We start from the raw sequence: 14,603 nt of genomic DNA on the forward strand, positions 1-14,603 counted from the left end.
GTAAGCAGGTGCAAGAGTTACAGTTTGTGTGGCCAGCAAATAAAAAGAGCTCTTAGCATTACCGCAGAGACAAGCCTGCCTTTCAGATGGACACCAAACCATGCACATAGCTGATCATTAGCTTGTGTGCTCAGTGGTGCTCTGATTTGCTAAGGTGCTTTTGCAGAACAAAGCTCACTAGTACTCTAAGCAGGTAATGCATGTCAATGCATAGCAAGGACTGTCAGAAGGACAGCCTTCACCTCTCACGTGTTTCAGATACTGCTGCTAAGGAGGTCACTTCTCCTTCAGAAATCATTAAATCATTAGTGGGGGAAAAAAGAACAAGAAGAAATGGAAATCAAGTAGTTACTAGACATTGTCATATGCAGTTCTGAAAGATACCTACTTACTTTCCAAACCTTAATATGCCTGATACATATGTCTGCCAGTGAGCAGAATAGAACATGAACAGTCCCACAAAACAACAGAAAAACAACCAGTCAGGGTTTGTTCCTAATCGGATTGCTATGCAGGATCCAAGGACAACAAAAACTGAAAAGCAGAAATGAACAAGTTAGTTGTATACCCTCTACGCTTGCAGTTAAGAGAAATAAAATCACAAGGCATTTCAGGTCACTATAACAAAGTAAGAATACAACCCATACTTAAGCAGCTAACATCAGGGAGAGCCCTGGTGGGAGAGACCAAAACACAAGACTCCTTTCCTTCCAGGGGAGTCTGGAAGGAAAAGTCTGGGCTTTCTAATTTCCTCTCCTTTATGGCACAGACATTAGCTCCAACAGAAGAGCTGTGCTCAAAGACTGATAGTGCTTTGCTGGGAACTGAGTTGTAAAGAACATCCCAGCTCCCAAGGCAAATGTTTTGGCCATTTAAGCTGTCACAGAAGTGCAGGTGTTACCACCAACAGCTAGGTTATAGAAAGCAGAACTGAGCAACACTTACTTTTTAGAGACTCCCAAACAACTATTTTTCAAGCTCGTTCTCCTAAGGAACATTTAATAAACCACCCTCTACCACCCAGCTACCGGGCTGGATGCCCACAAAGGGTGTTTTGGCACATCTTATAAAGCAGAACCCTTAGCTTTGTGTTCCAGCATCAGCTTTATAGGCACTTGAATCCTATTTATCGCTTGTACCTAACTGGAAAACACGAGCTACACTAATATAATCTCTAGCAATGCTCTTACTGAATATTTTGCTCACTGTAGAGCTCAAAGTGCATGAAGATGTAAAAGTATGCGCAGACTGTGTATTACCCAACGCCTGCTAAAAGTGCTTCTGAAATACCCTCCCCTGATGCTGATCAGGGACGCAAATGCTGGGGGCAGCCCTGGCTGCAGTGACCAGGAAATGGTGGAGAAGGGAACAAGCTGATCCTGCCCTGAGTATGGGCCTGAACCACACAAACTCTAGATGCTCCTCCCAATTTCAACAGATGTGTGTTTAATCAGCTCCTCTTGAAAACAGCTAATTTATTTTTACAACTAGCACACATAACAGTAGGTTAAGGCTACCTGTGGAAATTGAGTCGCAGCCATGATCAAAGAGCTCTCCTAGAGGAGAGCTACTGTTTGTTCTTCTGGCTTGCTTCCCATCAATGGCATCCAGAGACTGGTAGATAAAAAGTCCTAATGCACCCAGGATGTACGCCCAGAGAGGTGCCTGAAAGAGATTCACATGAAAGGTCACTAGGCGGTTCTGCTTCTCAGCCAATATTCTATTTAATTACTTTGCAGCACAAAACTGCTAAATCCTGCTGTTTGCTGCTTAGTTAATGGACAAACCAGATTCTGCACACTAGGCTCTGAACAGCTTGTAGTAAGTGCTGCAATGAACTACTTCATGTATACCAGGCAAACAGAGGTCCTTCTATTTTCATTCTAAAAACACAGAAACAAAAACAGTTAGCAACAGCTTCTTACCCAGCTGTAAAGAGAGGGGAAGTATTTTTGTTCTTCCAGTGAGGATCACCTGTGTCCATTGAGACCGTAAGGGATGTGTCCCTTATATCTACAGCTGCCATCTCCCCGGACTCCCCACATGCCTGGCTCTCCTGCCCAGGGATGTCCCCAGCCACTTCCCACGTTGCACCCAAGCAGTTTACAAATTAGAGAAGTGGGAGCATTTGAGAATGCTGACACGGCTGAGGGACTCAGCTGAAAGGTCAGGAGGCTCCCAATAATCACCAGCTTTTCACTGATGAGGTGTTTATTATCTCAGCCTGAAGTTATATCCTGTCCAAGCAAATGCATTATTTGCCCATGGGACACGTTATTCTAACAGAGCTAGAATGCAACACAAACCTCAGTGAGTAAAGAGGAAAAAAAAAAGGTCTCTCTGCTTGAATTAAAAAGAAGTCAAAAATTACACAGTCTTGCCAGCTGCAGGTTTGGTGAAGGTCAGGTCACCTGTTGAACCCAGGGTCTGACGCCAAGAGAATGCAGATGTAGCATTGGGCAGGACTGCCTGGCACACCCTCAACTTCAGGAAGCAGAGCAAGCCCAAGAGCAGCCCTTGATTTGTACCCCTGTGACAGCACACCACGTAAGGAGCGTGGACAGCTGCAGAAGAGCAGATATCTGAGAAGACCCTTTGCCACTTATTTCAAGCAAAGTCTGAACTCACAGAGTTCAACAGCCCAAGTACTGTGACATTTAAATATTCACACACACCTCCTCATTATTCACCACTTTTATCCATAACTTCATTCCCTTGGTCCACGCAGCACTAATTCTGCTCTAGCCTGTCATGCCCCTTTCTGGCAGAGACACACCATAGAAGCCATGTACACTGAACCTCCTCCCTTTTCCCCCAGAACTGGATAATTTCCCTCACTTGTGCTCAGCATGGAGCCTTCCATACAATAGTATTAACAGCAGCAGAAAGAAGGGGGCTGTTTAAATCTGCATTACAATGGGGCAGAAAAAGAAATAACTATAATACACTCCCAGTGCACTTTCTGCACAGCAAGGACTCGCTGCATTCCTCCAGCATCCTCCTCTCCCCACCGAACTCCTTCAGGTTTGATATTAGGAAACATTTCTTCTCAGAGAGAGCAGTGCTGCGCTGGTACAGGCCGCCCAGGGAGGTGGTGGAGTCACTGTCCCTGGAGGTGGTCCAGGACCATGTGGGTGTGGCAGAGTGATGTGCTCAGTGGGCACGGTGGGGCTGTTCCTCACTTCATGGGTGCTGCACGCTCTGCTCAACACCTCCAACCTGCTGGGCCAGGGCTGCTCCTTCCTTCACAGCCCCGAAGCTCTCAACTCACACCAAGTGCTCTATTCCACCCTCGTTATCTTCTGCTTTATTCTCTCTCCCACAAACCACAAATCCATAACCTTCCCCTTCCAACCTTTCTCTGTTTCCAGTGTTCTCCAGGAAATTATGGACAGCGGGAAGAAATGCTTTCAAAACAAAAAAACCACAAACAAATAAGAAATGAAGGAACAGAAGAAGCCAAGAGCATGCAGGGCAAATCTTTACCACTGGATCCACTCTGACCACTCTTTGCTTAGATCCTGCTATGGGATTTTTTAATAGACATAAGTTCAATACAAAGTAAGAGTTGCTGTTAGTATGGAAACCCTGTGCTAATGGAGTAACTGCAGCTGCTTCAGGGAAGTAAGCTTGCATGGAGTGTTCTTAGCAAGACAAACTGCTCATTACCACATGATGAGGATAAATGGCAGTCCTCATCTAAGGTGTACTCCTACACTCTAATGCAGGACCAGCACACTCTTCATACTGTAGGTCAGCAGAACTTTCAGTTAGTAAATATTCTATGATTACTGTCATATAATGCCAATAGCTGCATTATTGATCTCACACTTTGATACCACAGTCACTTTTTGTCAAATCTAAGAAACCCAGCTGTGCTATGATACACTGAAATGCAGATGGTCACCCTTAGTCCTTCCTTTCAGGAGAACATAGCAAAATAAATCGGCTAAGGAGGCAAACAGTGAGTTAAAGCACGAGCTTGCCTCTGCCAGAAAGCATTACCTCCAGATTTACACTGTAGCAGCTGTGATTGGTCAACACACACAGGGATGAGATGCTATCCAGAGAGACATAGACAGGGTCGAGCAGTGGGCCCCACGGAACCTCATGAGATTCAACAAATCCAAGTGCAAGGTTGTGGCAACTCTTAGTATCAGTACAAATAGGGAGATGTAAGGATGGAGCACAGCCCTGCTGAAAAGGACTTTACAGTACTGGTGGGTGACAAGCTGGACATGAGCCAGCAACATGTCCTTGCAGCCCAGAAAGCCAACTGTATCCAAGGGCTGCATCAAAGAAGTGCAGCCAGCAGGTAAGGGAGGTGATCCTGCCTCTCTACTCTGCATTGGTGAGACCTCCCCTGGGGGACCGTGTCCTCAGTACAGGAGAGACATGGACCTGCTGGAGCGCATCCAGAGGAGGGCCACAAAAATGACCCAAGGGATGGAACACCTCCCTGTGGGGACAGGCTGAGAGAGCTGGGGCTGTTCAGCCTGGAGAGTGCTCCATGGAGACCTGAGAGCGGCCTTTCAGCACCTAAAGGGGGCTGTATGAAAGAAGGGGACAGACTCCTTAGCAAAGTCTGTTGCGATAGGACAAGGGGAAATGACTTCAAGCTAAATGAGGGGAGATTTAAACTGGACATAAGGAAAAAGCTTTTTACAGTAAGGGTAGCGAGGCACTAGAACAAGTTGCCAGGGAAATGGCGGATGCCCCATCCCTGGAGACACTCAAGGTCAAGCTGGAGGGGCTCTGAGGAAACCTGGTCTAGCTGTGGTGTCCCTGTTCACTGCAGGGGAGTTGGACTACATGCCCTTTATAGGACCCTTCCAACTCAAACAATTCTATGGCTCTAATATAAAGGAAGAAAGAGAACACAGTTTTCAATCGTACTAAAGAAGACGTGTCAACTCTGTACAGGGCACAAAATTTGCAGGCAGTGTCCCCAGCCCCCAGCTGGTGTAACGTGTGTTATTACTGTAGGTTGGCTCTCCTGTCCTCGGTTATATGGACAGAGAAGGAAATGGGACAGACACTGAAAATCCACTCATATGGACTTTAGCTACTGCAGTGCTAAAGTGAGGAGTGGTCTGCTGTGACTCAGACGGAGATAAGGAGGCTTATGCTGAAGGGTGAATTTATAGAAGACAGCCATACAAGCCATGTTCCTTCTACACAGGAAGGCACTGCTCAAGCAGGCAGCATTTATAAAGCCAAAACATGCTGTACTGGTCAGCAACAAATTGGCTTTTAGCAGCTATTGGTGATGATGAAGACAGCAAGCACAGTATATAAGGAAATAGTTGCTACACAGCAAGAGGACAAGGGAGCATAGTACAGTTTCAGTCATCAACTGCATTGTGTGGGGTAGGGAAAGCATTATTAAATAGTGGAATTCACTGCAATAGCACATAATGGAAGCTTGAAGCATTCAAAACAAAGAATTTAAAAGGCAAAAATCAAGGGAAAAGTGATCCATCAGTTGTTCTAACAAGTATCTCAGTGGAATCCCTACTGAGAACTCCATGCTTCAGCCTCTGGGATGCACACACCAGGGCAGAGTGCTCTGCCACAAGGGTCTCTCTGGGAGCTCTGAGCCACACGGACCTGTGTACGGGGCTGCCACCCATGGGGCTTTGGTTCTGCCACTGAACACCTGCTTATGTGCTGTGGATGGCTTCAGTGTTCTCAACACAGGACTATTAAAAATGGCTTCTTCATGGATGGAGGAAGAGGCTCCCTAGCCCAGCAAGATGATGCACCATACTATTAGTTCTGCTTCTGCTTTGGCCGTATTTAACACAACTTTCAGTTCCACCTTCCCCCAACCCTTCCAGCCTACACATTCAAGTTAAAGCACAACGCAGATGATATAACAGTGCATGAAACACTTTAGTAGTGTTGCAGCAGGTTTAGCTTTTTTTTCCAAAACACCATCCAGATATCTGACATCTTCAAGGAGAAAGGCTGAAGAAGAGCATAATGATGGTGAGGTGAGCAGCAGAAGCCAGGGCACGCTCACAGAGCACAGACGACAGAAGTTTTGTCTCTGCTCACAAAGAACAGTCGAACAGGAGAAAGAGTGTGCTTTTGTGCTACATGCTTATCATTGATACACTGATGTCTGGTTGGGAAGTTTGGTCCAGACTGTCTGTTCTTACAGAATTCAAGCTTTGCGATTACAACAGTCATAAATGTTCCTAAAACTCTACCTGAGCTTTCCTGGAAGAAGTATTTGCCTGGATGTCTGCAACAGAACCTTTTTGTATGAGTCCTCAAAGCAAAAAGTAACTTAAAATATACTTACTTTTTCATTACGTCTATGGCAAAGAGAGAAAAGCTAGATAAAACATCGTAACGTGAAGCTGGCACAGGACTGATACCTCACAACAGTAAGCTGAAGGCAGCAGCTCCACAGCCATTAGAACACAGGCCTGGGTTGGAAGGGACCTTAAAGCCTACCAGTTCCACCCCCGACGCATGCAAGGCTGCCCCCCACCATCTCAGGCTGCCCAGGGCCCCATCCCGCCTGGTCCTGAGCACCTCCAGGAATGAGGCACCACAGCTTCTCTGGGCAGCTGCGCCAGCACCTCACCACTTTCTGACTGAAAAGTTTCCCCTGATGTATAACCTTAATCTCCCCTTGTTTAGTTGAAAGCCATTCCCCCTTGTCCTATCCCTACTAGGCCATGTAAAAAGTTGTTTCTCCTCCTGCTTATAAGCTCCCCTCAAGTACTGGAAGGCTGCTGTGAGGTCTCCCCACTGCCTTCTGTTCTCCAGGCTGAACCACCAGCCTGTCTTCGCAGGAGAGGTGCTCCAGCCCTTTGCTCATCGTAGTGGCCCTCCCCTAGACCAGCTCCAGCAGCTCCATATCCTCCTCTCCCAGAGGCCCCAAGCCTAGAAGATGTCAGCCTGCAGTTTGCAGCCATTTACTCTCCCTTCCTCCTTACTGCCTTCCCCGAAGTCAGGGCAAACCCACCGTGCCCTCCGCGGACGCAGGCCCAGGCCTCAGGGCACTCCGTGCCGGCGGGGGCCGGGGGAGGCCGCGTCCCGCCGGGCGGTACCTGCTCGGTGGCGGTGGGGCAGGAGGCGATGAGCGGCAGCGCCGTGAGGCAGTTCAGCAGGAGGCCGCCCAGGGTGATAGCGTTGGGAGCCAGCCACAGCGGGAGCCGCTCCACCAGCCAGCCCCAGTAGGGCTGCAGCCAGGGCTCCAGCAGCGAGCGCCCGGCCGCGCTGTAGCGGTGCTGCTCCAGGCGCTTCAGCTGCGCCGGGCTGAGGGGCGCGGGAAGAGCCCACGGAGCGGCCATTCCGGACGGACCGCGACGCGCCGGCCGCAAGCTGCCGCCACCGCCGGTCGGGGCGGGGCTGAGGCGACGGCGGAAGAGGCAGACGGCCCGAGGCCGCCTCTGCTCAGGGCAGACGCCGCCGTCTCAGCTCAGGGCGCGGCAGTCTCCTCAGGCGGGGGATCGCGGCGCTGCCAGCCCGGCGCCATTTCCCGAGCCCGTGGGCTGCGGAGGCGAGCACCCGTGGCTGTGGGACAGACAAACGCTGCGTGCCCGGAGCTTCTTCGGCCTCCTTGATCTAGATCTGGCTGCCTAGGGCCCCGTCCAACCTGGCCTTGAGCGCCTACAGGGGTGGGGCACCCGCAGCTTTTCTGGGCAGCTGTGCCAGAGCCTCACCGCCCCTGGAGACAACTATTTCCTCCCCTAACCTGAATCTCGCCTATTTTAGTTTAAAACTGTCCTGCGTAGAAAGTCAGTTTCCCTCCTGTTTATAAGCTGCCTTTTGCGGCCCTTTCAGCACTTACGCAGCTCTCTCCAGACTGAGCAAGCCCAGCTCTCTCAGCGTGTCTTCATAGCAGAGGTGCTCCAGCCCTCCGAGCATCCTCATGGCCCTCCTCTGGACCCAGTCCAACAGCTCCACATCCTTCCTGTACTGGGGGCCCACACCTGAACGCAGTACTCGAAGTGGACACGAGGGCAGAGCAGAAGGAGCTAATCCACTCCATCACCCTAATGCCTCCCCTCTGCTGATGCAGCCCACGATGCAGTTGGCCTTTCAACCTGCAAGAGCACACTGCTGGCTCATGTCCAGCTTTTCATCCATCAGATCCCCTGTGTTCTTCTCTGCAGGGCTACTCTCAGTGTTTTTCTCCCAGCCTGTACACGTATCTGGGATTGCCCTAGTCCAAGTGCAAATTGCTCCTTTATGGGCTCTGGCTGTAGCCTTTTGGCCAAGCACAACAGTCCCCCGGACAGACCAGTTTCCTGTTACTCAGTGTAAGCCAATTCCCTTTCTTTGATGAAGAGAGTAAGTTTTTGAGCAGGTTTTTCTACGTCAAGTGTCAGGAGTGCTTGCAATGCACAAAAGAATCACAGAATCATAGAATCATTTGAGTTGGAAAGGACTTTTAAAGGTTACCTACCTTAGCTACCCTGCAGTGAAGAGAACGGCTGAGTGTGCCCTATGTCCATGTCCAGTAAACACAGTAAGAGACAGTGATTAGGGATTAGAAACATAGAAGAGAAAAACCACAAGCAAATGGAGGGATAATATATAACAAAATAAAGATTCAGTGGCAGCCAAGCAGAGAAAGGCAAAAGCATACACAAGAATTATATTCAATGCCAGCCAGATCCACAGGACATTGGAATCACTTTGCTTGAAAAAAGGTGAAACTGCTGCTTTGAATTCCCTGAGCATTACTGTTGTCAAGGAGCTTAAGGGTATTGGTATTTACAGGGAGATTGCTCAAGCTCTTTGCAATGCCAAGAAGAAAAGGAGAAAAACACACTTTTTGTAGAAGTTAGTGAACCACCACTGCATCCATATTTATTTTTTTAATTATTACTTATTTATCATTAAAAAGATAGGGACCAAGTAATTTATTATTGAACCTGAAAAAGGGCTTTGCATGTTTTGTTGTTTTTTTTTTTACTTGTTTTTGGTGTACTTGTTTATTTAAATACATTTTGAAAAATATTCAGCAACAAAACATGGAACAAGAGAAGATAGAAATCAAAGCTGGGTGTGTTCAGGTTTCCAGAACTTCCTCAATATTCAGGATATGCTTTTACTTTCTGCTGTCTGCTTCAACAAAGCAGCAGCTTTACTTGTCAGTCAGGAGAGCAAGCTGTGAACCCAGTGACCGTAAGTATTCTGTGCTTAAAATAGAATGCCTTTTGCTCCAGAATCTCAAAATACGACAAAAGGCTTATCACCAGATAAGTGTCCTTTTCAGTGCTCTGTAAAAGTTAGCTATGCTGCATTTTCCCCTATAAACAAAGTAACAGGAAACTTATAGATGTGTATTTTTTTAAAGAATATTTAAAATAAAATCTGACTCTCAGTCTGGACCTCCATATGAACTCTGCCCTGCTGAGGCCACATATGAAATACTGAGCTCCTCAGTTTAAGAAGGACAGGGAACTTCTAGAGAGTGTCACAGATGATGAGGGACCTGGAGCATCTCCGTTAGGAGGAACGGCTGAGAGCACTGTGACTGTTCAGCCTGGGGAAGAGAAGGCTGATGAGAGATCTCATCAATGTTTATAAACATTTAAAGCATGGAAGTCAAGTCAGTGGGGGCAGACTCTTCTTGGTGACGTACAGCAATAGTACAAGAGGCAACAGGTACAAACTGGAACACAGGATGTTCTATGCAAACACAAGTAAGAATTTCTTTACTGTGAGGGTGGCAGAGCACTGAACAAGCTGCCCAGAGGCTTGGTGGAGTCTCCTTCTCTGAAGTTACTCAAAATCCACCTGAACTATTCCCTGTAGGTCCTTCTCTAGGGAATGTGCTTTAGCAGAGGGTTGAACTTAATGATGTCTGGGAGTTCCTTTCCAACCCTTACAATTCTGTAGTTCCATTATACCTTGATTCAATCTCTGTTTTTCTCCCACTTTCTTTATTTGTGGCATTGTTTTCAGTGAGGAAAACTGGCTGTGAGCTTTCCACGAAAATGAGAGTCTACAATGCATATATCAAGCTCTTCAGACAACTGTTTAAGAGAAGATACTTATTTATATGACAGGAACACTTACACATCAAGTGCCCTTTCAAGGAGAACAAGCCAAAAGAAACCAGCAGGCCAATGCTTTCTTCTGGCTTCTTTAAAAATAAATACCATCTGTTTTATTAACTTTGATTCCTCTTCCGATGTGTGTATATGTATGTACACATATAGGTCAACCTTCTTATTCTGAATATTAACTTTCCTTGTCCTTTTTCAGTCAAGCTCAACACCAAGGAACAGTTTTCAAAAGTAGGAAATTTCTACCAAGTTTGTGAAGGTGAGTGGAAAAGAGAATCCTTATAAAATGTGCTACTGAAAGAGATCTGAACTGTAACCTCAACATCAATTAGTTGACAGTGAGTGCGCATAGCAAACAGGTGAGTAGCTGAAGTTGAAACTAGTTTAACATATTATTAAACTTCAGGGAACACAGCCATAAGCTATAAAATCACTGCCAGTTTCACTTATCCTAGAGCTCTTGTATTATGCTGTTACTGACCAGGCTTCATTTGCTGCCCTTTACTCATAGGTCTCATTCCTGGTCACTGTTTTCCTGTAAATCCCACGTGAGCCTACCTGGGAGATATTTCCTCTTGGGAGCACTGGGCTGTGTCTTCTACAGCATGATATTCTCCTGCTGCTTCTGTTCTCTTGGTCGTTTTGCCTGTAGGTTTGCTATATTCCCTTCTGTTAAGCTGGTATGAACTGCAGATTTCAAAATTATTCTTTTTTTATCAGTTCACTTTGTCTATTGATCACTGTTCTTGGATAATTCCATCAGGCGACTCATCATAAATCAAAAATTCATTCTCTATTGAAGGTTCTGCAACTTGTGTTATATTTACTAGGATTTCCTTTTCTGTCCCACTCAATACTATAATTCCCCTTAAAGTAATCCATAATCCAGAGGCTTGACTGGTCAGCTTCACAAATGAAAGTATGAACATATGGCACACTAATACTCACTCATCTAAATTATAACTATGGCCAAATACCCATTATTTCTTACTGGCCTGATGTATCTCACTCAATGGTAAATACCATACTATGCAACTCAGAAGGAGTTAAGGGCATGTGAATGTCACACTTAGTGTTCACACAGTGAAAAGTAGCTTAATTCAGCTTGTCTGCCAGTGCTGCTGCCATCTGGTACTAATTAGAGAAGCTAATTCCATCAGTGGAGTCCCAGTGGAAGCTGAGGTTTATGCTGGCCGACAGGTTATTGTGTGTGGTATATTAAGGCAGAGGAGGCAGATGAATAAACTTGAAACTGGCTGTGAACATATTCCTTTGTTTATGAAAAGCACAACCTCACAGTAGCTATGTTAACACAGTAACAGCTTTGGTGCTGACATAATACATCCAATTAGACTCATAGTCTAATTAGTCTAATAGTTCAAATGAGGGATGAGATTAAAGCTGCATGGCATATATTCAAACTGACCCTCTCCCAGAGCCTTTTAGGCACCAAAACAGATGAAGGAAAAGCCAATTGACTGTTGAGAATGAAGAGAAAGAAATAATGTTTTCTGGAATTTTCTTCCTAATAATTATGTTACCTTCTTTCATGTTTAGGTGTGAATAGAAAAGAGGGGTATGGTTTTGAGAGGAGCAGGTAGAAATGCAGGCTGGGGGATGTCCAGTATGATTGGGAATGGAGAACTGCTTCCTTGCACAGATAGAGGATAGAGGAAAGCAATAGAAAGGAGAAAAGGAAGAAAACAGCCCTCAGAGTGAATAACTTTTACAGGAAAAAGAAATGTGAGCAAAGGCATTCAGATCCCCAAGTGGAAGAAGTGGTAATTCAAACACAAAACCGCCAGTTCAGCAGTGTTGATTCATAGTAACAAATTCATTTATTCACGCCTAATTACTAACTGCTAGGTGTTTGGAAATGTGCTCATGTGATGTATACAATGTATACAATAATGTATGTATAGATATAGTGTTATATGTATGTGTGCATGTATATATATATATATAAAACGGTATACAATGGTACTACTAGTTTTAGTAGACTCTTGTCTTCACAAACTGTAGTTGAGGATCGATCAGTAGTCAGTAAGCACACAACCTATCTTATCTCTGCAGCTGGAGTGAGAACAGCCAGGTAAATAAATGAGAGGGTGATAGGGAATTGGCAAGCTGGTCGAACTGCATGTGACCTCATATCTCACAGACCTCATATCTGTCAGAATTCACCAGAGCCTTGCAGACTATCAGACCTATTTCTGAAACACTGCTGCTACCTCGTTCTCTTGGAGGGTAGTGACCACAGAGCTGGAGAATTAACGGAGCACTTTTAGCTTAGCTACGGCATTTTGGTATTTTAAAGGATATCTTAAAGTGTATTTTAAAGGTAGTTTGAAGAGTGAGCTCACTGGCTCAGGAGTCTGACCTGCTTGGTGCTGTGTGCTCTGCAGTATGCATAAATTAATAAGAAATATGATGAAATGAGAAAAAAAATCAAACAGCTAGCAACAACTTGTTAGATCTTAAACACTTCATATTTATTGTACATTAAATAAAACAATTTCAGTTCAGTTGAGAGACTGATGAGTCAGATTTAAGAAATCAAAACTTCTAAAGGAAGATAAGTTCAGATTAAGTGATCATCAAGTACACATGAATTAATTATGTTATAGTAAAACCATATTCTGTTAAACAATTCTCAGGTGGATAAGATACATTATCAAAGAGGTATGTATTCCAAAGGTCTTATTGCACATCTACTGACAAATCTTTGTACCTTCAGTCTGCAAAAGGTTTATGTTGTACCACCGAGTACAAACTGACTGCCTCCTCATACACTGCTTCTCCTCTTTCCTCATTAAAAAAAAATCAAAACACAATATCAAACAAAATAAAGCTGAACATTACAAAGAGTGCGTTGTCTTCAGTTCATGTCATTTCAATCCCAAAGCAATCCATGCGTATTCTTTCTTTTCAGTAAGAGCAGGCAGGGAAAATAGAGCGACAAATGGGAAAGGGAAAAAAAAAAAGAAAGAAAGGAAAAGAAAAAAATCTCCAGCCACACGTTTGTTCTGTTGTTGCAAGGACTAAAATGCTGAAACTCTGGCTACCCATTTCCAGCGCGGTGGCAGGAAGCACTGTGGTCGGACTCTCACTTCCCCTCAGTTTTGTCTGCCTGTACTTCGCGCATATATGAATCAATGATATGCGGAGGCACTCCATCCATTAATAGTTTGAAGAACGAAAGCCCACCTACAAACAAGGGACAAGACAGTTTTCAGGTTCAGAGTCTGTGGAGCAATGAATAGGTTTGTGCCGTTAGTTTGTGCCTCGAGTGGCAAAGATTTAGTCAGTCCCTATCATGTCTTTGATTTTGAGATTGGATAAAATTCATCCCTGTTCAAAAGATCAGCACAAGAATTAACCATTATTTAATCTCTGTACTGCACAGGAATTTCCTGTTCCCTTGCTCAGGATGAATTGCATTTCTATTTGCCAGTAAGTCATATATACGGTCATTTATCTCACCCCATGCAATATTCTATGATTAGCAAGTAACCCTCCTGGATTTCCATCAGGCTGTGTGCAGAGCACTTGGAGATGGAAGTCAGCGCAGAAGGAAGAACAGAGAAAACAGCTGGCACCAAAGAGTTGTGGAAAACATGCAGAGACATCCATATTATTCCAGAGTGGGGTCTTGTTATGGTTTGTAAGTATTTAGCAAAATATTTACCTCATTGCTTGAAAGTAACAGCTGGTATGGCCTGTGTGATATATATTTGTGTGAATAAATATATACAGAAAAAAATCCAAGATTTTAGAGAGAAGGGGCTAACTGAAATACAGACTCCAGATATATCTGACTGCAGTCAAAGGCTTCATCTCCTGGGGAAGTATGAAGAATTACTTTGGATTCAATTCTGAGTGAAGAAAAATTGCCCTGCCTTCAGCTGCCTGCTCCCTGAAAGCACCGCTTACAGCTGGGGCTGCTCCGCTCTTCAGAAGTTGCACCAAGGGGCACAGGCAAAAGATTTTGGGAGTAGATCAAGTAATTTAGGAATCCAAGTCAAAATATTTCTTTCAGTGCCCAGAAAAAAGGTGCGTGCAGTGTTTAACACACCAGCCCAGGCTTCCCAGATCCCACTAGTGTAGCAGTGGTTGAATACAGGCTACCCCAATTAGAACTGAAATCTCATTCTGTTGGGGGAAAAAGAAAAAGCCATGGAAATCCATAGATGAAACTAAATCCATGGGTACTTCTGTTAATTTCATCGAAATTAAATAGCATTTAGAGCGGATAAAAGATAAATATTTTGCTAAAAACATGGGAGGCTGTCCTTACTCAAGAGAAAGCTTGGCATTTGTGGTAAAGGACTACGTAACGCCGATGTGATCTTCCTCGTGTAGTTCTGCGTAGGTGCTCTGCACTGTGAGCTGCCCAATCACCCGCCGATAGCAGCACTTACCTTCTCTGCTTTTCCTGGAACACACCAAAAGTTTTAAAGCAAAAGTACACTGTCAGGATGAAGATATCACTGTCTCTGAATGCTTCGGCTAAATGCAACCAAGCTGATACTTACGTATCCTGAGTGCACAGTTTAAGAACTG

General features: G+C 45.1%; 2 protein-coding genes across 7 annotated transcripts in view; both read right to left on the reverse strand.

Annotated features, from left to right (window-relative positions):
* Positions 1-7,338, reverse strand: part of CHPT1 (choline phosphotransferase 1) — a 92,714-nt gene extending 85,376 nt beyond the window's left edge. For 2 of the 3 annotated variants that reach the window (XR_010622569.1, XM_065743185.1), the window contains exons 1-3: positions 7,068-7,321; positions 1,518-1,665; positions 393-534 (exon numbers count right to left, since the gene is read on the reverse strand). Coding sequence is in view for 2 of the 3 variants with exons in the window: in XM_065743185.1 (XP_065599257.1) it covers positions 393-534; positions 1,518-1,665; positions 7,068-7,310 (533 nt within the window). In the remaining variant the exon portion in view is untranslated. Of the gene's footprint in view, positions 1-392; positions 535-1,517; positions 1,666-7,067 lie in introns of all 3 variants that reach the window. The other variant, XM_065743186.1, reaches the window with a different exon arrangement.
* Positions 7,339-12,958: 5,620 nt separating this feature from the next.
* MYBPC1 (myosin binding protein C1) overlaps positions 12,959-14,603 on the reverse strand; it is a 70,992-nt gene continuing 69,347 nt past the window's right edge. For all 4 annotated transcript variants that reach the window (XM_065743171.1, XM_065743169.1, XM_065743170.1 and 1 more), the window contains one exon: positions 12,959-13,247. The gene's annotated coding sequence lies outside the window, so the exon portion shown is untranslated. The remainder of the gene's footprint in view (positions 13,248-14,603) is intronic.

This window comes from Cyrtonyx montezumae, unplaced genomic scaffold (assembly GCF_038088225.1).
Source record: "Cyrtonyx montezumae isolate F1298 unplaced genomic scaffold, pur_monq_1.0 scaffold_3, whole genome shotgun sequence".
Lineage (NCBI taxonomy): Eukaryota > Metazoa > Chordata > Aves > Galliformes > Odontophoridae > Cyrtonyx > Cyrtonyx montezumae.